A 22,980-nucleotide genomic window follows, 5' to 3' on the forward strand; every position below is an offset into this window, starting at 1 on the left:
AGGTAAAATCTCTATATAAAATAGACATATCAATCTACTACATCTAATTAAACCGAATAAGTTAAAAATGGTTAAAAAGTTGAATAATTGAAAAAAGAGTTGGCAGTAACTTACTTTGTTTCCTCCATTTTTTCCCTCTACCACCCCTTCCAGCACTTCTTCCACTCTTTCCAGCACCAAACCCACCCCTTCCATCCCTAGATACACCCCTTTCAGCACCAGATCCCTAGTTCTAGTATCACCTCTCTTGATAACTCTTCCATTTCTTTCTGTTCTACTTGGTTGTGCAGTGGCTGTGAAGTTATCATTTTGTGGTGTTGCTACCACTGTTGTGCTGGAGTCTGCAGATGTTGACTTGCATCTCTTTAGTGGAGAATCTGGAGGTGCACTGGATGCAATGTCCTTATTAGGACATGTTCTTTTATTGTCGGTTTTTTTATTTACATATGTTGCAGGTTATCTGAACTCCATGTTTATTTAACCTACTAGGCTTTTTGGGATTTTCATGGGGGTCTTTCCTTCTATTTTTCCTTAGCCTCCTAGGTCCTATCTTTATTGGGGGTGGTGTAACAGCCCGCACTTCCGAGCTACTAACTAATCACACTTAAGATACACAAAACACAATCAACACTTAACAATCCTCGAATTTACATTTATTCACAGCGGAAACAAAACCTATAAAAACGATCCTGGATCCGTGGGTCAGGGGCCCACAACATAACAACTTGAAAATCAAATAACAGATTACAAATACTTCCAAACAAAGCATCGAACTTTAACCTCAGTCCACCATCTCATAACATAAAAATCTTCTTCTTGATCAATAATCATATTCCAAGTCCTCGACATCAACCCTGCAAAATCATTAACAATGAACCCTGCCCCCACCAGGACAGGTTCCAGGAACAAAATCAGAAAAACTGAGTACACACACTGCCAACCAGAAATTCATTTTAGTGGCTTAAAATATAGTTGTGCGGTTTATTACTCGTCAAGTGGAACAATCCCAAACTTCAAAAATACTTAAAATCAAATAGTTAGAAATGTTTTTATTACGACACCAACAACCCTTAACTAGAAGTCCGATAAAGAGTACTCATACATATACTATAGATAATAAGTTCTTTGCCATAAGGACAAATTTCAACAACAGTTGAATACATAAGCTCATCCCAAAACCTCATTTTTGATGGCTTAAGACCATTCATATACAATTCATGCTAGAATTCGGCATGCTTCACAAGTAAGCTGCTTGCTTAAAAATTTCAGGATTACTATCCTTGCACAATCGCATTAAAGTAAGAATTTTTATCATGAAGATCACCATTTAGATCATTCAAACCCCTTTGGGTCTATAGCATTTAATTTCTTTGGGTAAAGCGAACACGAATAGAGAGGGGCTCCTTACACAAGGTGCCGACTGTCTCTAAGCTAATGGAGGTCGTCACCCCACCGTTTAAATATTTATGCTTGCAAGCCTTAACCAGGACATGTCCCATTTTTATTCTCTGCTGGACTTCACCCACCCAGCGAGGGTTCGAAGGAGATCACCCATCCTCCAAGGGTTGTTGTTCATACCGTACCTTATTTGGTATCGGCCTTTACCCACTTGTATCCATAGTTTATTTACATAAATAGTTTAAATGCACAGTTTATCAATACCACACGTGTTCCAAAAAAAAAACACTTATGCATCCATGGAAAGGAAAAAGAATCACAACTATTATTGTGTTGCTAATCATTGCAAGGCTTGGATCTTCTTTTGAAATCTTTTGTTTTACGTCAACAATTTTACATATTAGTTACGTGTAAAGATATAAGGAAATAATCTTGTAAAAGTCGTATAGGCACTTAGTGTGCTCCTTTAAACTTTACCAAAAGGGTTGAGTTAACTTGAACATTTGGAACTTTTGTCAAAATAATTACAGCAAAAATACTGAACTTAAAATGAACATAACTTCCTGCTCGGTACTTCGAATTAGGAATTTTCAAAACTTAACCTCAATAATTTTGGATCATGACTACTCAAAGGAACAATACCTGCTCCATAACACATATTGAGCATCTCGCTCCAGAAATGTTGTTTACTTTCCCCATAAAACAATAACTAAATCATAATTCTTATTTTCTCAATAACACAAACTTGTATCTTTAATTCAAAACTTATACTCTAGATCTTAATTCGTATCACATACTCAATTCCAAAGTGTATCAACGACTTAAACTTTCATCCGTAAATTAATATAGAACAAAACAAAGTTGAAATGTAACTAACATATCCAAAATACCTGAACCTCAATAATCTTATTATAACACAAACTCGAATCTCAAATAACCACACTTACCTCAAATATTCTTTTAAAGGAAGTAATATACATAAAACGTATTCGAAATCAAATGTCTCTCCGCAGTCGAACCCATAACATAATCAAAGTGTAAAACATGTTTCTAAAAGACTTATAAGATAACTATCATGGAGACCCAATTCTAAGCTCGTGTGATTAACGTGTAATGTTTACTTGTAGACTATAAGGTATCCTCAAAGCGACAATTGTATTTCTTAAACAGAACTTCACAAGTACCCATCTCACAGCAAACTCATTCTAACTTAGATTCCAAACTCCATATAACATAATTTATCCATGATATTCTGTAAAGATTTAACTTGTTTCACTAGACTTACATGTTTCCAAACTTAAATAGAAAAATAATGTTCATTAAATTGACCCAAATTTGAGTGACTTTTTCCTATGAGAACTTCTTCATGAAAATTTAAGCAGGAGTAAAGATTATCCCCGTCATTAATAGAACTAGAAAATTCTGATTTATAATTCCACGAGTCCATATTTGTTCATAGCTCCAAGTCATAATTTTCAATGTTCATGATCATATATAATCAAAATCTCAAACCATAATAAAGAGTTTTTCATACTTTCAAAGTTCCATATAAAACTTATATCACAAATATTTTCACAATTGTCTTAAACCTAAAATTTTAACTCAACATCCTTGATCAAAATTCCTTTCTTTTTCTCTGAAACTTTCAGATATAACTACAGTTTATATCGAAAGCGAGTTCATAAAAATATCGAGTCGACGTCCCGGCTTAGTTCGTAAATCGATTTACTTGTTGTAAAACCACTTATATAGTTAGATATACTAAAGATCCTTGCTTTAATTCTCATAGCTGCATTTTCATATAAAAGATCAACTTACTAAGCATAAGAAGCTTATTATAAATTCGATGTGGAAACAAGTAGGTTTAATAATATCACACATCTATATTATTGAAGGATTCAACTACCTCCAATCAGTTCTTCATAAAAATATCACACAGTAAAACTCATCACATATATAGCTTTCGCTCATAGCTTAAAACCAAATATCTAGTTAACAACTCTTGGAAACACACGAATAACGGTTTGAATAATTTCGTATTTATATAAAAGGCTTATTAAGCTCAGCTCATGAAGTCACATAAAAAACGAATATAGATTGAAAGGTGGAAGGACATGTGTGTACCTTTAAACGATTCCCAATAATTCGACATTCTGGATAACCAACTATAGCTCGAACTTCATAAATTATCTCCATATACATACTCCAACAACGACCTCAAAACAATAACAACAATCATTAACCATCCTCACAACAATTTAGATAAATAAATGAATTACTCATACTTTCTAAGCTCTTCCATGAACTAACCACCACAACTCTTATATACAACCCATTCTACTAATCCAACTCATAACATCAATTCCATCTCTAATTAACATCATTCTGATTTCAAAGAGTATTATCAAACAACATAATTTATAAAAATCACTTTTTATAAACTTACTTAAGCGGTTTATTTCATATTAGAAGCTTCAATCCAATAACAAAGATAAAATATTCAATCATTAAGTTTAACAACTCTTATCATAACTATATTTGCTAATCAATAACAGAGTTTAGAACCAAGTTTATTTCTAAAATCAGAATATAAAATCCAATTGCACCACACTTGAATTGGAATCAAAGGAGATGAGAAATTAAGAAAAATTAGCTTATACCTTCATATGGAAAGGAATACCAACAATGGCAGCAACAAGGCAACAAGTTAGCAATGACAACATGGGCAAACAAGCCAACCATGACAGCAGCGCAACACAAGGTACATCAGCAGTGCTGAACTTGTGTGAGGCGTAACTCCTAGTTCCGAACTCCGAATTGAGCAATTTTTGTGCCCAAATTCATTAGCTCGAAGTGATCTACAACTTTGATTCAGCAACAAAGAGCAAAATTGGATTGCATGTTGTAGATAATTGAGGAAACAGATTGTTGGAATAAAAACATAGGAGAGAGAAATGAAGATAGGAACACCAAACTTACAAAGACCATAACTCATAGCTCCGAACTCCAAATCAAGTGATTTTTGTGCCCAAATTCATTAGCTCGAAGTGATATACAACTTTGATTTAGAAACAAAGAGCAAAATTGGATTGCATGTTGTAGATAATTGGGGCAACAGATTGTCGGAATAAAAACAGAGGAGAGAGAAATTAAGATAGGAGCACCAAACTTACAAAGACCATAACTCATAGCTCCCAACTCCAAATCAAGTGATTTTTGGGTCTAAGTTCAATAACTTTTTGAGATCTACAACTTTGATTCAATAAGTTTTGGCAAATTCCGAATCCAAAATGAAGAAATTGAGCATGCACAGTACGGGGTATAAAATCAGAGGAGAGAGAAAATTATTGTTTGGGGTTTATATCTTTGTTTTGGGGTTTCTCCCAATTCTCAAACACTTGGGTAATTAAACTGAAATATTGAAGAGAACAATTGAGTTATGGGAAAATACACTTTGGGACTTGATGAGAAGTTATGAAGAAGAGAGAGTGATGCTTTATCATCTAAAGTAGATGACTCAAGGAGAGATAAATTGTAATTAAAAATGGGTTTCTCTTTATTTCAAAGCTTGAAATCCTTAACTCAATATCTCTATTATATAAAATCCATACTAACTTATTTGTGCTTGGAACTTACTTTAGACGATAAAAAAAAAATTCTCAAAGTAATTTCTTTACTAATATGAACATAGCTGACCTTGACTAAAATGTGTCTGAAAATATAAGCTATTATACTTATCAAATTTCATTTATAAAGTCGTTATTAAACCTGCTTAAAATATAGGCTATTACAGGTGGGTTCAGGGGGGAGTTGTTCTTTGGCCAATGTCTATCACCAACAACAGGTGGGATTAAACCTTCACAAGACTGCAAATATATGTCCTTGTTGTAGTAGCCACAAACATGTGGCAGAAGAAAATGCATGAGACTGCATGACAACAAGGGATGTCAATTAAGTCCCACTTCTTGCAAGTGCAGGACCTTGCTTGTAGATCAACAACTAAGTTGTCCATGCCTTGGTTCACTTGAAATTATATTGGTGGAAGGTATGGGAGTGCAGTTGGCAGCTCATTCTTTCTCTTTTTCCAACCTTGCTTGAATTCTAGGGCATAATTGTGCAGAACTACCCTCCATCTCTTGTCTTTTAACAACCAATCTCTATATCAAGGCTACCCTAATGTCTTGTAGCAAATATATCAAGTGCTTGGTCCTGACATTTATTATGTAGCCATTAAAAGTTTCAGATAAGTTGCTAGTAATCACATCCACCTTGATTGGTGTATCTGAAATTGCCCTACAAAATACTTCAGGGTTGTGAGCTTTGAAGGCAATAACATCATCAGGGTTTTTCGCTAAAGCTTCATTGTAATCTGCTAAGGAATATGCTTTAGCAACCTTCCAAAACATCAATTTCATGTCATGTTCCTTGTGTGCCTTGTGCCAGTGGGCAAAAATATGCCTGGCACAGTGCATATCCTCATAGTTTAGAAATATTAGCTCCACACTACTCAATATGGCCTATGTTGCATGAAAGGAAATGCATTGCTAAGTAATATTGTTCATGTACTAACTAAGATAATGCAATTGAATAAGCAATAAAAGAGCAGATGAAGAATATACCAAATGCTCATCTGAAACAATGGTGAAATCATCTCCTTCACCTAAGCTGAGAGCTTCCTTCACCTGGGTTAGGAACCACTCCCAAGAGGAGTTGTTCTCTCCTTCCACAATATCCCATGCAACAGGGAACATCTGGTCATTTGCATCCCTGCTTCCATAAGTTATCCTCCCAAAAAAGTCTTCAAAAAATAGGCATAAATGCTCAAGAATCTCCTACACTCCTCCGTCCATCCTTTTCTAGTCCCTTTAAAACAAATGAATAACCTTTGGAACACTGGTGTAGCACCTCTTCCTGTAGTCACCAAGGTGATAAATGTGTTAGGGCAACTATCCTTTATAGCTTGCAAGTACCTTCCTAACTTAAACTTGACCTTATAAGCCATAGACCTCTTGATGACCACTCTGTAGGACCTCCTCACAACTTCCATTAGGTCATTGGCTGACCAATGAGGTCTTGCTTTAAAGATTTTTAAAAATTGCTTGGTAAGCCAAGTTGATTTCATCTGCCTATTAGCCTCTATATTTCTAATGTATTTGTGATGACCATCTACTGACTTCACCACAAAACATTCCCTCCTTGAGTCCCAACTACCAAACAACTTGAATGGACAACCTTTTTACACTTCACCTCAATTCTCTGCTGCCTATTAGTATTACTTGTAGAAATGTACAAGTTTCTCCCACAATGTATTGCAAAGTGTGCAACTGCACTCTTGAAAGCCTCTCTGTTAAGGAACCTTTTCCCTACTCTCCAGACAAATCTTAACCAATTCGTGTCTTCAGGAACCAACATCCCCCTATCCTTCCTTCTTCTACCACTATACTCTTCATCTTCACTGTCCTTTGGTGTTTCAAGGTCATTCTCCCTGTCACAATCATCAATCACACACTATCCCTCATTAGGTACATCATGTTCCCTAAATATGATCCTTGCACCTCCAATCCTACCCTCCTCTACCTATTTCTGTAGTTGTTGAGCACGTTGCAACAATTTTAGATTTGCTGATTTCACCCTCCTCCTAGCAGTTTACAACTCATCATCACTGGTCTCTGGATATTTACCACACTCAACACCTTCTAAATCAAATTCTGGATCTTCTTGTTCCTCCTACCCCCTTAGGTATCTCAACTCCTCCACATCAATTTCAGGATCATCAACCAACTTCCTTATATCTTCTTCTTCTTCTTCTGACCTACCAGTTGAAGGCTCATAATGAGGATGTGTATCATCAGAAAACTCCTGCTCTGGACCTAGTAATTCATTCAAAGTAAGTGGGATCTCTGGCCTACAGTCATACCACTAGTAATAGTCATGTGGGAAGGTCTCTTGGTCATATATGTAGTAGGCCTCATCAGGTACAAGAGGTGTTTGCCTCGCTTTGCTACTTTCACCAGGATTATTTGGTTCAAGTTGTTTTTTGGTCGCTATGTTGTTTTCTTCTAGCTTGTTAACAGTGGGTTGGGAGGGTTTTTTTGTTCTTTTGTTGCTATTCTCTATAGCAACAGTGGGATGGGATGGTATTTTTTGTTGTTTACTTGCTGCTCTGTGTATCTGGTTTGTCAACAGTGGGATGGGAGGGTTTTTTTGTTGTTTGCTTGTTGTTCTATGTTGGTGGTTTGTGAACAGTGGGAAGGGAGGGATTTTTGCAGTTCTGTGATGGTGATTTGTCAATAGTGAGTTGGGAGGGGTGATATGTGTTGTGGAAGGTTGGGAGGGGTGCTCAGCAGTTGGGGTGTTAATGATAGGTGTGGAAAATCTAGGATTATATGGGGGAGGTAGGTCTTTAGGGAAAATAAGTTGGCATTCCTTCAACCTTTGACTTGACCTAACTGGGCTCAGCTTTTTGGGTGGGGTCCTTTTCCTTGCGTTTGCTACTTTGGGTGGGGGTCTCATTCTTTTTGGCTATGTTAATAACCCCTACTATTGTGTCTGTGTGGATGGGTAGGAGAGGTTGAGGGATTCCATCATCTAAAACTACACGCTTATTTACTCCATTTATTCATACATATAAATACACTTTGTCTTCATCATAATTGCACCGATTTTAAGCACCTCAAAGTCATTGTAAACCACCTTCAACCCATCAGAGAAAGTTTTCCCATAAATTAAGTAATAAACCTTCTCAATTGTCCTATAACTAGCAGATTTCTTAGCAAGCTCCTCCAAATACCACCAACACAATTCATCAGGATCCATTGCAAATGTCCTAAATACACTTTGTCTTCATCATAATTGCACCGATTTTAAGCACCTCAAAGTCATTGTAAACCATCTTCAACCCATCAGAGAAAGTTTTCTCATAAATTAAGTAATAAACCTTCTCAATTGTCCTATAACTAGCACATTTCTTAGCAAGCTCCTCCAAATACCACCAATACAATTCATCAGGATCCACTGCAAATGTCCTACCAGCCCCACCAATGTACTCCATCTTCCCTCCATTCTCCTTAAATAAACCACCATGCCAAAAACGCAAACAAACACTATCCATGGACTACAACATACACATAACAAGGGAAAACTAGAGTAGCTCATCAATTGCAATTAAATTCAGCATTTGGGAAGGGGGAAATGTGCAGACAACAATCAACAACAACAACAAAAAATTCACTTTCACATTTCAATTCTAACAGAACTAAAGTTGACCGCAAAGTTAAATGGATACTTATTTAACTTCTAAAAAAGGAAAAATTCATCACTTGGGGAGGGGCGAAATGAGCAGAGGAAACTTACTTCTTCTTCTTCTTGGAGTAGAAACCCTCGGAAGAAATCTCCTTAACTTCGCTTGTAAGAAACCGCCTCCACTTAAATGAATGAAAAAAGTAAAACTTGCGCGGCGTCGTTAATGGTGGCAGCAGAGAGGAAGAGCTTTAGAGGAAGAAGACAATGGGGGCTTCCTTTTTAGGGAAGTCGAAAAAACCACCAACTTAACTTAACTACCCTGTCAAAAAAAACCTGCAAAGTAATTAAGTCAGCAGCTGGGAAAAAAGAATCGTTAAAGGGTTGGGTCCCACATTTTAATTTTTTTTTACCTTCTCAACAGATTATAAGTAACTAGGACTTATAAAAGTCTCAAAATAAAACATGGGTCCTACATGAAATAATCAATAATTGGGACTTATAAAAGTAAATGGAAAATAGTTGAGCTCTTTCTTATGAATTTTTCCGTTTTTTTAACTGTTTATAGTTTAGTTAAATTTTGTCATTTAATTTTCGCTTTCACGACATCTAATAAGTGATAAAATTGGGATGATACAGGGAAGTTTTAGCTGTAAGCTAAACTGTTCACCTTGTAGACGGGGAAGATATATAAAGTGTGTAGCGCGTGATTCATAAGATTCTATTGAATTAGCTTAAAGCACTTGAACAACTATGTGTCACAATTGAACAACTCAAGTCATATACTAAAATGGACTAGTGGAGTGTACACAAAGGCGCAATCGCGCAGAGATAGAGAGGTGCTTATGGAGAAGGGAAAGAAGAAACCGAAGAAGGTAATGGGAGAATTCAATCTCCATTCCACTGTAAAAGAGTATATGATACTTAACTGTGTTGTTTCTAAATGACCAATATGATATGATCATGATTTCAAATTAAAGGCCCATAGTGCATCCAGATCCTCAACATTTGGACCCAAAAATTAAACGACACAATAATCTATGATAATTTATACATGTAGGTAGTTATAGATGTTAATGCCAAAATTCTACATCATAAACGTAAAAGCCAAATTGTTTAGATTGTTATTTCACAAATCTAATTGCATAATAGATGTATAACATGTGTACTCGTAAGAACCCATATGGTTGTTCTCAAGAACTTTATGATGTACTTCCTTCGTTTTTAATTACTGGCATCATTTTTAGTTTTTGGCAATTCTCTATTACTCGCATTATTTCTATTTTCGATAAAATATATATTCTCTTTTTATCTCCTAGTCCATGAGGCTCCCTTTTCATTTTCTTCTATCTCTCTCCTCATCTTGGTTCTTATGCAAAAAGAAAAGATGCAAGTAATATAAGACAGAGGAAGTATACAAACAAGCTTCTCTAGATTCTGGTTTTCAATGGAAAGGATATTTGACCTGTTGCAACTTTTTTCTTCTATGTGGATTATGCCCATGCATCTCGATGTAATGTATGCATGTTCTTGGCAACTTTGCGTTTCAAAAGCAAAAACAGGAACTATTTGTTCATTTTCGCCAAAAAGAATTATAAAAAAAAAGTATTCTAAGTGAGGGAGTACCTTTTCTCGTTCTAGAATATACGATAAAATCCTTTCTGTTTGATATGATGGCATAATTTAAACCTCTCAACGAAGACCTCAGATCCATTTTTAAGACAACTTTAGATTAGGAGTTTCTATCAAGTAATTAAGGTTGTGTGCACTTCACCTGAAAATTCTTAAACTTATATCAAACAAAATAATTTGAAACTTAATTTAATATTAGACTTAATAGAAATTTTTTTTTGAAAGAGAAATTTCTTTGATTGAAGATCAAACGACATCTATAATAGGTATTAAAAAAATAAAAATTAAACAAGATCAAATTAACTTTGTCTTTGATGAAACTACAATGAACAAAATCGAATATTGCGGCGCAAGTCCCTTGTATTTGTTGTTTCAAGCCACTATTAATGAAATCGTTTATCATTTTGACAAAGTTTGGAGAAGAACATTCTTGATCTAACCATGTTGACCGCATTTGAACTTCCAATAGCTTCATGTTGATAGTCTTCAAGTTCAACCAATGAGAACAACTTTCTGTTGGAACATTTATAGTTAAATTTGTTCGTTGATGATATGTGATGATTATGTTTCGATTTTGTGGTGTGATGAAATGTAGTGAGAAAGAAGAAAAAACAAAAATGCAAATCAGTAGAGCGCTCGCTTAGAGTTGTCAAGGAATTAGAATTTGAACCAATTTCCTTGACAAGGCCATGGAGCATCCGCTCCACTAGGCAGTGCAAGCTCCAAATTCGTTAGTTTCCCTGACGAGGCACTTGTTTCGTGATATGGTGCATGTCTTTTCGTGTGAATGGTTGCGTGGTTTCATGCTTAGTAAAACACAACCTTCAAATACATTCTAGTGTATGTAGTTTGTCGTCAACCAAACTCCATCGATTCTTCTTTGTATCTCACAAGAGTTTACCGTACCTTATTGATCATAGTGGGTCGGTAAATTCTTGTAGGAAAGAGTATTATTACGTGCTTAGAAGTACCATATGGTTCCCCACAACAAGATACATATCCATAGAAACACATATAAAATTTCCCATACCTACAAATAAACAAGCTAGACTCACAACTCCCATAGGGGAAAAAGAGACTTCAACAACAAAGAAGACTAGGCTTCACATAGCAGGATATGAGAAATTTTCATAAAGAGAGACTTAACTTATTCAACAAAAGAAAAGTACAAACTAGAAAGTGAAAACAAGAGAGGAGAAATGGACTTAAGAGCATCCACAATGGAGAGGATTTCATCTCCTTTTAGCTCTCTCTCTCCTCAAAAAGGAGCTCCTCTCCATTGTAGACCAAAGCAAGAGGATCCTCTTAGCAAGAGGATTGAAGGAAATCCTCTTTTTTGTAGAGGAAATGGAGCCTCGACCCTTGTGCCGAAGAGGATGATGACTGAGATGCAAAACGCAGCTCCTTTCCTTTGTTTTGCTGCGTTTTCACAAGAAAATGCTAATTTTTTTTTTCTGTAGTGGGCCCACTTGATAGTTGTTTAAGTTTTGGTTGGATATTGTCTTTCTCAAAGGGTCACTAATTTTAGCAACAACTATAAAAATAATTTAGATTCAAAATTTTATATAATAAAATATACTATTGGACATGTTTTATTTTTCTCTATAAATAGAGTCCAAGTTTACCATAGTTTGACACACTTATTTTTTACCACATTTCTCTCTTTCTTTACTTTATAATAATACGAATTTCTTTATGTTTTTTTATTAATTGTGTTAATTTATTTTACGGATTACAAACTTATACAAGCGTAGTAGTTAAAGATGACATTAATTAATTCTAATTATGCACAGATTAATAATATGAAACATACCATCAAAGCTATAATTATCAAAATAAATTAGAGAATACTTTGTGGGGTATGTGTAAAGTAAGAAGAAGAGGATCCTCTTTGTTGTAGAAAAATATATGGAGATGTTAAAAGTAAGAGGATGAGTTAGTGGGAAATGAGGTGGAGGAAAGAGAAAACGAGGTGTCAAGAGGAGAAAAGGAGAGAGAAAATATAAGAGGAAGAGGACCTCCTCTCCATTGTGGATGCTCTTACCATGGATGAGATCATCCATGGCAACCCCTACTAGTGAAGGGAAAGGGGAGAAAAAGGGGTAGAGAGAAAAAATAGGTTTAGGTTTAGAGTTTCTTATTGAACTAATAGAACTTTATTAGCAGAAAGAAAATTAACATTTGAAGCTAGTAAATCTATGTCACTAACTATTGACTGAATGAAGAGACTGAACCGCAAGCAACGAATCCGTTCAAATGACAATATTTCTTTAGACATCTGATATGAAAGAGAAGTCGTTATATAGAGTTCTAGTTCTGTTATGATTCTATGTAAATTAGGAGTTTTATTTTAATTAAGTATTTAAGTGATAAAGGAAACCTATTATACTTAGGAGTCTAATTCCTTATCATTGAGTCTAAGTAGGAGTCCTATTTTACTAATTATATTAGGAATAGGCGTGTGATAAGTATAGGTTATTATTTGTCTTTATCCTTAAGATAAAGATAGATAAGTTTATTAGTTATTATCTTTAAGATTTACTAGTCATAATAGGTTTAGGAAATCTTGTACTATATATATGGGATTTTCAACCATTAAAAAAAGAGATTGATGAGATTAGAGTTTTAATTTTCTTTGTGAAAATTTTCGGACTTCTTTGTGATTTCCAAGCCTTGAATCAATTACTTTGTGTTTGAGATTTAAGATTGATTACTTAATTACTTTGTGTTTGAGAGTGAATCAAGACCCAATTCGTGAGTTACTTTGTGTTTGATCGAATTGTTCTATCCTTAATACTTAAAGAAAACCCTAAAGATCCAATCTTTCTTTCAAGATTCTTAGATTTCCATAAAACACGACTAAAGTACATTCACATTCATATCAAATTGGTATCAGAGCTGGTCGAAAAAAATTCAAAAAACTTGCAGTTTGTTCATCCAGATTCAAACAGTTTCCAGGTGCGTTTTGTTTATTTTCGTTCTCCCAGTTGGAAACGAATTTTTGGGTTATTCTTAAGCCTAAACTGGACTACTACATGTCTAGTTTACTGTCCTAAAATTTCGTGGGAATTGAAGATTGTTTCGTATAGTTTCGGGACGGTTTTTGTTCATTGGTCTAATTTCAAGATTCAAGATCGAATCGGAGTTGCATCACTTACTCTTAACATCTATACTAATATATTAAAAGGCGTTCCTAAACGTGGAACGGTGCCACATGGCGCTCTCCCTAAATCATTTTACTCCATGTAATCCTCATACAATAAAAAACTAGAAATTGCATAGCATAAGGTAAACTATAAATTGCTAACATAAGGTTTGATCCCATGACCTCAAGGTCATATATTAAAGTCTTAACCACTAGACCAAGTGATATTTGGTGTTATTATTTTAAAGTATAATATTAATAAATGAAAATTCTCCTTACCCGGGGCATAGCCCGAGAATAATAACTAGTTGAGTTGTTAAGAGGGGTGCTTTGAATCAGGATCTATCCGTTCAGTGCAAGAAGGCAGGACATCATGACTTGATTGTGGAAGACATGTCAATTAGGTTCTTCATTTATTCTCAGTTAGCCATGTTAAAAGAGTTGTGAATGCAATTAAATGATCTTTAAATGGCGTGGAGTAAGTTCATGTAAGTTTCTTTTTCATCACTGTGCCTCCTTCCCCGGCTTTCACCGCAGAAAACAGATGATATTGCACACTTGTGTGGTAGATAATTTATCAACCTCTCTTCAGATATTCATATTTTGTCTAAATTTAGAGGTTGAGATTCATAAAAAGCATTATAACATCAATGGATATAGATTTTACTGAAATCACTCTGGCATTCTTCTTATATATAAAAATTTAGTGCAAGTTTGTATATTTTACAATTGAAACTTAGTTTTTCTTATATTGTACACCATTAGTTAATTATTATTATAAAAACATTTAGCCACTACGAGTCTAGTACTATTGTACACATTTTAAAACTAGATATCAGTAGCATTAGGCGTTACTCTTCAAAGTTCGGGAGATCCTAGCATAGGAAAGAGAATTGACGCCTCGGTTCAAAATGCCAAGGCCAGCATGATTTAACACAATAAACAACCACACAGCTCAAAAATCACCATTTCCTTAAACATGAATATGTTCATGGACAGCAATATATTTTCCGGAACCACATGCACATACCACTTAAATTAAGTTCTACTTTGGTTTAGACAACATCCTCCAGAACTGGTCACCCCATCCTCCCAAAAAAAAAAAAATCGAAGACAGTAAAACAGATACCAAAATTTGAGACTAAGCTCTTTCCCCTCTCTTCTCTGTATTGAATAAACACACAGCCGGAAATCAACACCCTACTTGCCAGAGTGCTTACCCTTCTTGTTAAAATTCCGATTGCCTGAGTTAAAATTCCTGTAACAATAGATGGATATGAGTTAATTATCACACCAGTATTCAAATAACACACCAGGTTTATCATTCACTCACTTCTTTTGAGAACCATGAGAGCCTTGGCCACCGGACTTGGGTGTAGCCTTGTTACCACCAGGAGAATTGCCACCTTTCTTTGATGGATATGGGGTTGCTGTATGAGCACCTTTCTTTCCATCTGCAAAAATAAAAAAAAGTCAACAGTTCAACACAAATATCCCTAAAAATAGAACCACAAGGAGGATAAACAATATCAATGACATCCAAAGAAATATAAAATTACCTGTTTTCTGGGGGGTGACTACTTTAGCCTTCTTGGACTCAGGTGTCTTAGCATCAGCATTGGGTCTTTTCTTGCCAGATTCGGGCTGTAAAGACAAATACAGTGAGGAATAAACCAACTTTAACATGAAGAGAACAATTCAATACCCACCTTTGCAGGCTTTTCATCCTCTGACTCATCATCATCTTCGTCATCCTCGTCTGAACCACTGTCACTCTTACTCATCATATCCTGCAAGAGAGAACTATGTCAAAAAAGTGCAAAAACCACCAGTCACAGATTCAAAATTAGGAACATTTGAATTGGCAAAACAAAGCTAGTGCATAACCTCCAATTGCAAATAAAATCCACTTCATGAATAGACAAAGTGTCAATACTGGTTACATATGAAAACATGAGAACTAGATAAAAATATCATCTCCCATAGTGTCCAAAAATATATACTAGTCAAACAAGAAAAGTAACTCAAAAAATAACTCATCCTAGAGAAAACAAACCAAGCCTTACTTCTAATAAGGTTTTATGAAGAAAAAGCATTATAGACTTGATCAACTACCTCATCAGAGTCATCTTCATCGTCATCATCATCATCATCGTCACTGTCATCTTCATCAGAATCATCCTTCACTTCTGGCAAGGATTTGTCAGCTTTGACTGGATTTGCGACAGCCTTAGGAACAGCAGCTTGAGGATTAGCTGGAGCAGCAGCGTTACCTGAGACAATTGAAAGTCAGCCATACATTCAAAAACACAAAACTCAGAATTTTGTATAAACAATATCTACCTTTAAATTGTAATTGTGAAACACGATCATCCATCAAGTCCTCCTCATCATCAGAACTTGAGAACACTTCATCAGTGGCAGCAGAAAGAAACCAGAGTCAAAGGAAGCCAAATATTTCAACTCAAAATAGATTATATAAATCCTTCAAAAAGATTTAATCTAATATTTTCAACTGAATACTATCCTAGTTAAGCAAAAGTTTTAATAAAGTGTGGTATAAAACTATAAAAAGGATATTCATCATTTCCCAACTGGGTATTGTATCCCAAGAGGTGAACACTTCCATTCTTCCAGTTGTGAGAGATCTCAAATTCCGTCTCAAACACCAAATCAAAAGACAATTGAGGGGTAGTCTTGCTTAGCACTCCCAACACTAGCTTTTGGTCACCCACTTTGACATGAACCATTACAGGTTCGCCATCCTTCTTCACCTCACTAAGAGTAGCCTACAAAACATTAAACATAGTAACCCTTAATACAAAGCTTAAATGATTCATCAAAAGGTCTAAACACAAATTGATTAGCTCAAGTACCTGAGAAAGATGAATGACACAGCCATCCTTGAGTGTCACCTTACAAGCCTCTTTCGAATTTACTTCAATACCTACACAATCAACATAGGCACACAATCACTTAGAATTTGTAGAACAAATTACGCAACCAACAGAATTCCGTAAAACACGAGGTTAAAATTGTTCGCATTTCTGCAACAACAGGTAGCAAATTGGACAGAAAACTTAGACAACAGAAAATTTTTACATACTAAGTCATTCACAATTAAGCATAAATTGATTACTTTCAACTAAATAATCAAATATGTCTAATCCTGTCTCTTTCCTCCTATCATTTCAATTTTTTTCGTTTCAATTTTCGGAAAGTAGTAATTTTTATATACTAATCCAAATATTCCAGTTTGAAATTAATTATTATATTTCAATTCTCTATTTATTATCACAAGAGTCTGATCGCATTTAAACAACTATATACGAAATAAATAAAAATCATTCACATTGAAACCAACAACAAATATTCTCACAAACATAACCTTTAAACACTAAACGAGAAACAAATCATCAAGAACTACTAAAAAGGAATACCGATCGAAATATCTCATCATAATAAACTCGAATCATGTAAAATAAAATCAAAACAAGAAATATTCGAAAAAGCAAACTCAGAATCAGATAATACGACACTAAAAGAAACAACATTAAACGATTGCCATTTTAAATAATCGATAACTGCAAGAATGAAGGAAAGAGAGCGCCTACCCCAGAATTCCATAGCGATAGAAGGTTGAAGAAGTTAGGGGTTTAAGGAAGGGTTTTAGGAGGAGAGAGAAAATTAGGGATTTGAAAGAGGCGGAGCAGCTTTGGGGTTTTTGAAGGGAATTTATAGGTCAGTTGCCGCCGAGCTTTTTATGCCCCCCTCGCTTTTATTATTTATATATCCATTTTACCCTCTACTAGGGTTTTCAAATTTGAAATTTTTGTCTCCGTTATTTTTTTATTTCCACTTTCCAGATTTTGTTTTTGGATCAATTTTATGAAATTCTTTGGGCCTTTTTCTTCTAGTAAGTTTACATATCGGGCCTTGGATCTTTGTCAAAATTTGGCACAGGATTGGTATATAGAAGTAACTTGGATTTTTTAGAGTTTTAATAAAATTTTATATAGTAGAGTTGTATTTTAATTGTATATTTCAAAATTAAGAGTTCATAATGGTAGAAAGGGGAAATTTTGCCTTTGGCCGATCTTCCAAAAATAATCCCACCTTTGGATTATTCTAGAATAATCCTACCTTTGCTTACTAAATTGAATTTATGGTCCCAATAACCTGTAACTTGTTAAACCGGTAAGATTTTCCTCCTAGACTCGACCCAGCCACCAAGCACCCACCCCCCTCTTTCTCTCCATCGCCGCTTCTCTCTTTCTCCTGTCTCTCTCCTCTTTCTCTCTCTCCTCTTTGCGGATTTGAAGGTGGTGAGAATGGTGGTGTGACAGGGGAGGGGGTGGGGGCTGCGACAGAGGTAGGGGAGGGGGGCTGCGACAAGGAAAGGGGAGGGGTGGCGCTGCGATAGGAGGAAGGGAGGGGGAGGGGTGGATGTGGCAGGGGGGGGGAGGGGTGGTGCTGCGACAGGGGGAGGAGGAGGGTGGCGCTGTGATAAGGGGAGGGGAGGGGAGGGGGAGGGGTGGCTGCGACAGGGGGGAGGGGTGGCGTTGTGACAAGGGGAAGGGAGGGGGAGGGTGGCTGCGACAGGGGGAGGGGAGGCTGCGACAGGGGAAGGGAGGGTTGGCGCTGTGACAAGGGGATGGGAGGGGAGGGGGAGGGGTGGCTGCGACAGGGGAAGGGAGGGTTGGCGCTGTGACAAGGGGATGGGAGGGGAGGGGGAGGGGTGGCTGCGACAGGGGGAGGAGAAGGGGAGGAGAGGGGGCTGCAACGGGGGGAGGGGAGGGGAGGGGAGGGGGTGGGGTGGGGGCTGCTGGTATGTGGGGGTGGGGGTAGGGTGGGGCAATAGGGAAAGGGGGTTGGCAAAATGTTGTTATCGGTCACTATTTTCTTGGGACCAAAAATTCAATTTAGTAAGCAAAGGTAGGATTATTCTAAAATAATCCAAAGGTGGGATTATTTTTGGAAGATCGGACAAATGGAATTATTCCAGGTAAATTTTCCTATATATACATATATATTTGGGCTCTGGTGAGAATAACATGGATATGTGAGAATACCTAATTATATGAGAATAAACCTCTGCCCTTGGATCATTCTAATCAAACGGCTCAAACAAATTCCAATTTAGTAAAAAAAATTCCGACATACAGTAGCTCCACCTATTGTAGCAAAAAACAAATTCCTCCACCTACTGTAGCAAAAAAAAATCCGACATATAGTAGCTCCACCTACTGTAGCAAAAACCCACAATTTTGTCCTCGAAGCTCAAACAAGTTTTAATTTTGTGAATAAAATTCCGATATACAGTAGCAATTTAGCGATTTCTTCCTCAATTGAAGTTCGGACAAGATCCAAATTTCTCCATTGAAGCTCGAACAAGATTCAAACTGGTATTTTTTTCGGATTTTTTTGGCTCTATTTTTCAGTTACATCTCGGATTTTAGGGTTTCAATTTCATAATTTGGTGTTGTTACTTTGAAATTAAGCTATGGAAAATGTCATTCTCATTTTGCCTATTTGCTTTAGTTGTTTCGTTTTATTTCATTCTGTTATTTTTTCGGATTTTTTTGGCTCTATTTTTCAGTTACATCTCGGATTTTAGGGTTTCAATTTTATAATTTGATGTTGTTACTTTAAAATTAAGCTATGGAAAATGTCATTCTCATTTTGCCTATTTGCTTTAGTTGTTTCGTTTTATTTTCATTTTTGATTTAGAACTTTGTAAGGTAAGAGTTGAAGTTCTCAAGACTTCCATATTCGTGGCGTAATATGGTGTTTATGTGTGTTGGCTTGACTCCGTGTTAAAGCTAGTGGTTATGGGTGATGTACTTCTAAGCTAGTGGTGATGTACAATTAAGCCATTGGTGATGTATTATTAACAATATATATCGAGCTCTAATTCTAGTATGGTCATGCTGGTACTAATTTTAGATGCAAAATCAGAAACATAAGTCTCTTTTATACAGATTTATGAGGAAGATTACTAGAATTTTTACAGCTTTTGGTTCTAAAACAAAGAAGTCTGCTCCTGAAACTGACCAAACTTATTTAAATAAAAACTTAAAGTAGATCCATAGCAACTCATGTAAGTACTCATATTGTCTTCTCTGTTTTGTTTGGGTCATTGTAGATGATATATGGTTCATTGACTGTGATATCAGATATATAGTTAGAGGTTATGGGTGATGTACTTCTAAGCTAGTGGTGATGTACAATTAAGCCATTGGTGATTATCTTTAAGCCACGATTAGTTATATCATTTGATAATGAGTTATGGATAACTAATGAATATCTTGAGATTATTGATAATGTACATATAGATTATTGATATTCTGATAAGCAGCTTGAGATTATTGATAAGGTAATTTTTCTATGAGTTAACTTTTGGTGTTCTATAACCTCGAATTGGGCTTCCTAATTGTGAAATAATTACAACATCCAGCTATTAGTTTGTATATCCCTTCTTCTAGATCCGATATCTTATTGCCAGTTGAATTTTATTTAGTTGCAGATGAAGAAATCACATGTACCTTCATCTAATAGCTTACATCAACAAAATATATCGAGCTCCAATTCTCAGTATGGTCATGCTGGTAGTAATTCTATGATGCAAAATCATAAACAGAAGTCTCTTTTATACTCATTTATAAGGAAGATTACTATAATTTCCAAAGCTTTTGGTTCTAAATGAAAGAAGTCTGCTCCTGAAACTGACCAAACTTATGTAAATAAATTGACCAACAAGCTTATAAATTGTTCAGAGTATGAATCTGGAATGTTAACTTATCTGTAGGCCATTTATACTAGATATCAGGGAGAAAACGAAAAGTATAATGTCTTCTGAGTTTATGAAGCAAGCATGGCATAGAAACTTACTGCCCATAGATTACCATAATTGATGAAAGTGTGATGCATACTTGCTTACTTTGATTCATTCACATTGTTGCATATATGTTTATAGCTAAAAATGAGAGTCTACTCTAGTGAGAGAATATGTAGAGAGAGAAGATGCTCTTTGTTGGCTTGGTTCAGTCCACAAAGTTTCTCATCCTTTCCCTTCCTTCTTCCTGTAAATTCAATGGAGAAATACTCCCTGACATATCTTGCCACGTATCCCACAAATCATCCATCTTTGAATCTAAGTTTTCCACCTCAAAAATTCAATCTTCCTCAACCGACAAGTGTTCATCTAACCTATGCTTTCCCCCTCAAATTCCCAATTCTCCTAAAAACCCCATTTTCATTCTGAGATGGGTTGAGATCGAATTACAATCACAAAGTAGATCCGAATTATTTTGGATAATTCATACGACAACCGATGGTAAAACGCGCGGATCGTCAAAGCTAATTACTATTGTAAATAGGGATCCGACTCTCTCTCACTCAGCCAGATTGATGGAGCTCCAACACTCCACCACTCTAAAGATATGTTTTTCTCCCTTAACTCTGCTAATTTCAATTATGAATTGTGTAATTTTGCTATATGGTGCTACGTGTCTGTTGCTTGTCATTCTTATTGTTGTGTTGTCGTTCTTAGAAATAATCTCTACTGCATGATGAAATTTCTTAGAACTCAAAATTTCTTGTGGTTGGTAAATTATTGGAATTTTTTAGAAGCTATAAATTGGAGAAATAACATTACTGATCTACACATTAGCCTTACTATGTTAAAAAGTTGAGATCTAATAACATAAACCTCCATTTAATGTCTGCTTCATCCCAACCCAGAACAACCACCAATTATGCAGATATTGTCCGATCCTTTTCTAGTTCCAATATACATGTGCACCCCCACCACCACATGGTGAGGGTGGAAATACCGATGTGCCTGGAAATAGTAGCCTCCCCACACTAGTACCACAGTTTCAATCCACAAATGCAGGTATGGGATCTGAAAATATCGCTTCTGCTTCCAATCCACCACCTAAATCTGCTAATGCCCCTATCCATCATTCTAATCCAGCTAATAGCAAGCCTCCTCATATCCCTCCATATCTCTTCTCTACCATTCCTCTCATTATGACCATAAATTAATGTACATTTGAATTTCTTCCCTCCATTTACAACCTCTATTTCTGTATGAATAAGCTGACTTGTACACACTAAGACATTCACATGAAAAGCACTAGGATGCCATCCTAACACAATCCTTCCCTTACCATGCCACTGATTATTAGTAGTTATACACCACCCTGGACATAAATTAAGATAAAAGTCTCCAAGTAAAGGAGCTTTTATCTTTGTTTCAAGGAAACTAAACAACTTTATGTTGTGAGTCACTAGAAAATTCCTCACTCCCCCTTGCTTCCTTCTGTTGTTCAGTCCCCTCACATTCCAACTGACTATATTATCCATCCATGGTAGGGGGCTCCCCTCCCCCTCACCATGTTCCACCGCCTTTTGTGCTACCTCCATCTCCAATATCTCAACACCTTCACTGACCTCCTCCAACACTGCAAATGAATTACCAACTTTAACATGTTGTTGTACAGTCTGAATCTTAGTATTCTGTGTTGACACCATTTGAATCCCATCAGCCTCCACCTTATGCTGCTGTTTCTTTGGCATCCATTGCTTAACAACAACCTGCTTTTTTTTAGCCTTACACTCCTTCATTACATGCCCAATTCCTTTGCAACTCTCACATTGGACAAGCTTCCATTCATACTTTACAGATTATGTCATGATCATCCCTTTTTCATTCTCAAATGTGATAAAAGCAGGAAAAATCCTGATTCATCCTGGCCTCCACCATTGCCCTAGCAAATTGCAACCTATCTTTCTTACTTGTTGCCTAATCTAGCTTTAATAGCTTCCCAATCCCAGACACTAACTTGAACAAACATTTTTCTCCCCAATATTTTAAGTCAAGAGATGGTAATTGAATCCACATTGGCACTGTTTTAACATCTTCTTTCTGAACATTCAACTCAGAATTCCATTTCTTGACTATAAGAGGTTTTCTATCAAAAAATTGAAAATCATCATTCAAGATTGCATTTCTTTATTCAAGATCATGGAATCGAGCTATGAAAATTCCTTTCTGAACAACCACAATTTTATCTACCCCATTCTTTGCCCAAATTCGCCTTAAAAATCAATCCATTACCGAAAATGGCGGATTAGCCCCCAACACATAATAGATAAGGGAAGAATTCCAGTAATCAATTTCTTCTTGAACATCCTCTAATTCAATTTTAATGGCAGGTTCATTAACAATTGAATAAGTCACTCTAGATTTTTCAAATTCAGTCGATAAATTGCGAGTTTGAAGATTACCTCCTTCAATGAAATCCAATCGAGTCTGCGTCTCCTTCATGATAGTTAATCACTCTGAAAGTTGCGCTTTCTCCCTAGACTGAATTTGCAACTCTTCCAACGACCTTTCAGGTGATAAAGGTTCATCAAATTCAGGGGTCGAAATCACCATTGATGCAACACCATGAAGTTCAGCCAATGATTTGTGCTTTTGTCCTAAACTTGGACTCGTAGGCCTTTCAGCTGTTGTTTATTACCAGAATTTCCATGAGATTGCTTTGCTTTCACCTTGG

The 22,980-nt window shown here is 36.0% G+C and overlaps 1 protein-coding gene and 1 long non-coding RNA gene across 3 annotated transcripts; both read right to left on the reverse strand.

Moving 5' to 3' along the window:
* Positions 1–610: 610 nt before the first annotated feature.
* LOC125493453 (uncharacterized) lies at positions 611–5,052 on the reverse strand. 2 transcript variants are annotated; one of them, XR_007270024.2, is made up of 4 exons: positions 4,378–4,906; positions 4,059–4,262; positions 3,523–3,614; positions 611–878 (listed from the first exon to the last, which is right to left on the reverse strand). It is a non-coding gene; the product is annotated as an uncharacterized LOC125493453 (long non-coding RNA). The 2 variants fall into 2 exon arrangements; XR_008967709.1 differs by having other exon boundaries at positions 4,059–5,052.
* Positions 5,053–14,367: 9,315 nt separating this feature from the next.
* LOC104903645 (histone deacetylase HDT2) lies at positions 14,368–17,186 on the reverse strand. The gene is made up of 9 exons (XM_010691716.4): positions 17,029–17,186; positions 16,291–16,361; positions 15,995–16,203; positions 15,758–15,831; positions 15,530–15,687; positions 15,124–15,204; positions 14,974–15,058; positions 14,748–14,868; positions 14,368–14,672 (listed from the first exon to the last, which is right to left on the reverse strand). The coding sequence occupies exons 1-9, from the start codon at positions 17,039–17,041 to the stop codon at positions 14,615–14,617; spliced, it is 870 nt and encodes a 289-aa protein (XP_010690018.2). The 5' UTR covers positions 17,042–17,186; the 3' UTR covers positions 14,368–14,614.
* Positions 17,187–22,980: the final 5,794 nt, after the last annotated feature.

This window comes from Beta vulgaris, chromosome 9 (genome assembly GCF_026745355.1).
Source record: "Beta vulgaris subsp. vulgaris cultivar EL10 chromosome 9, EL10.2, whole genome shotgun sequence".
Taxonomy (NCBI): Eukaryota; Viridiplantae; Streptophyta; class Magnoliopsida; order Caryophyllales; family Amaranthaceae; genus Beta; species Beta vulgaris.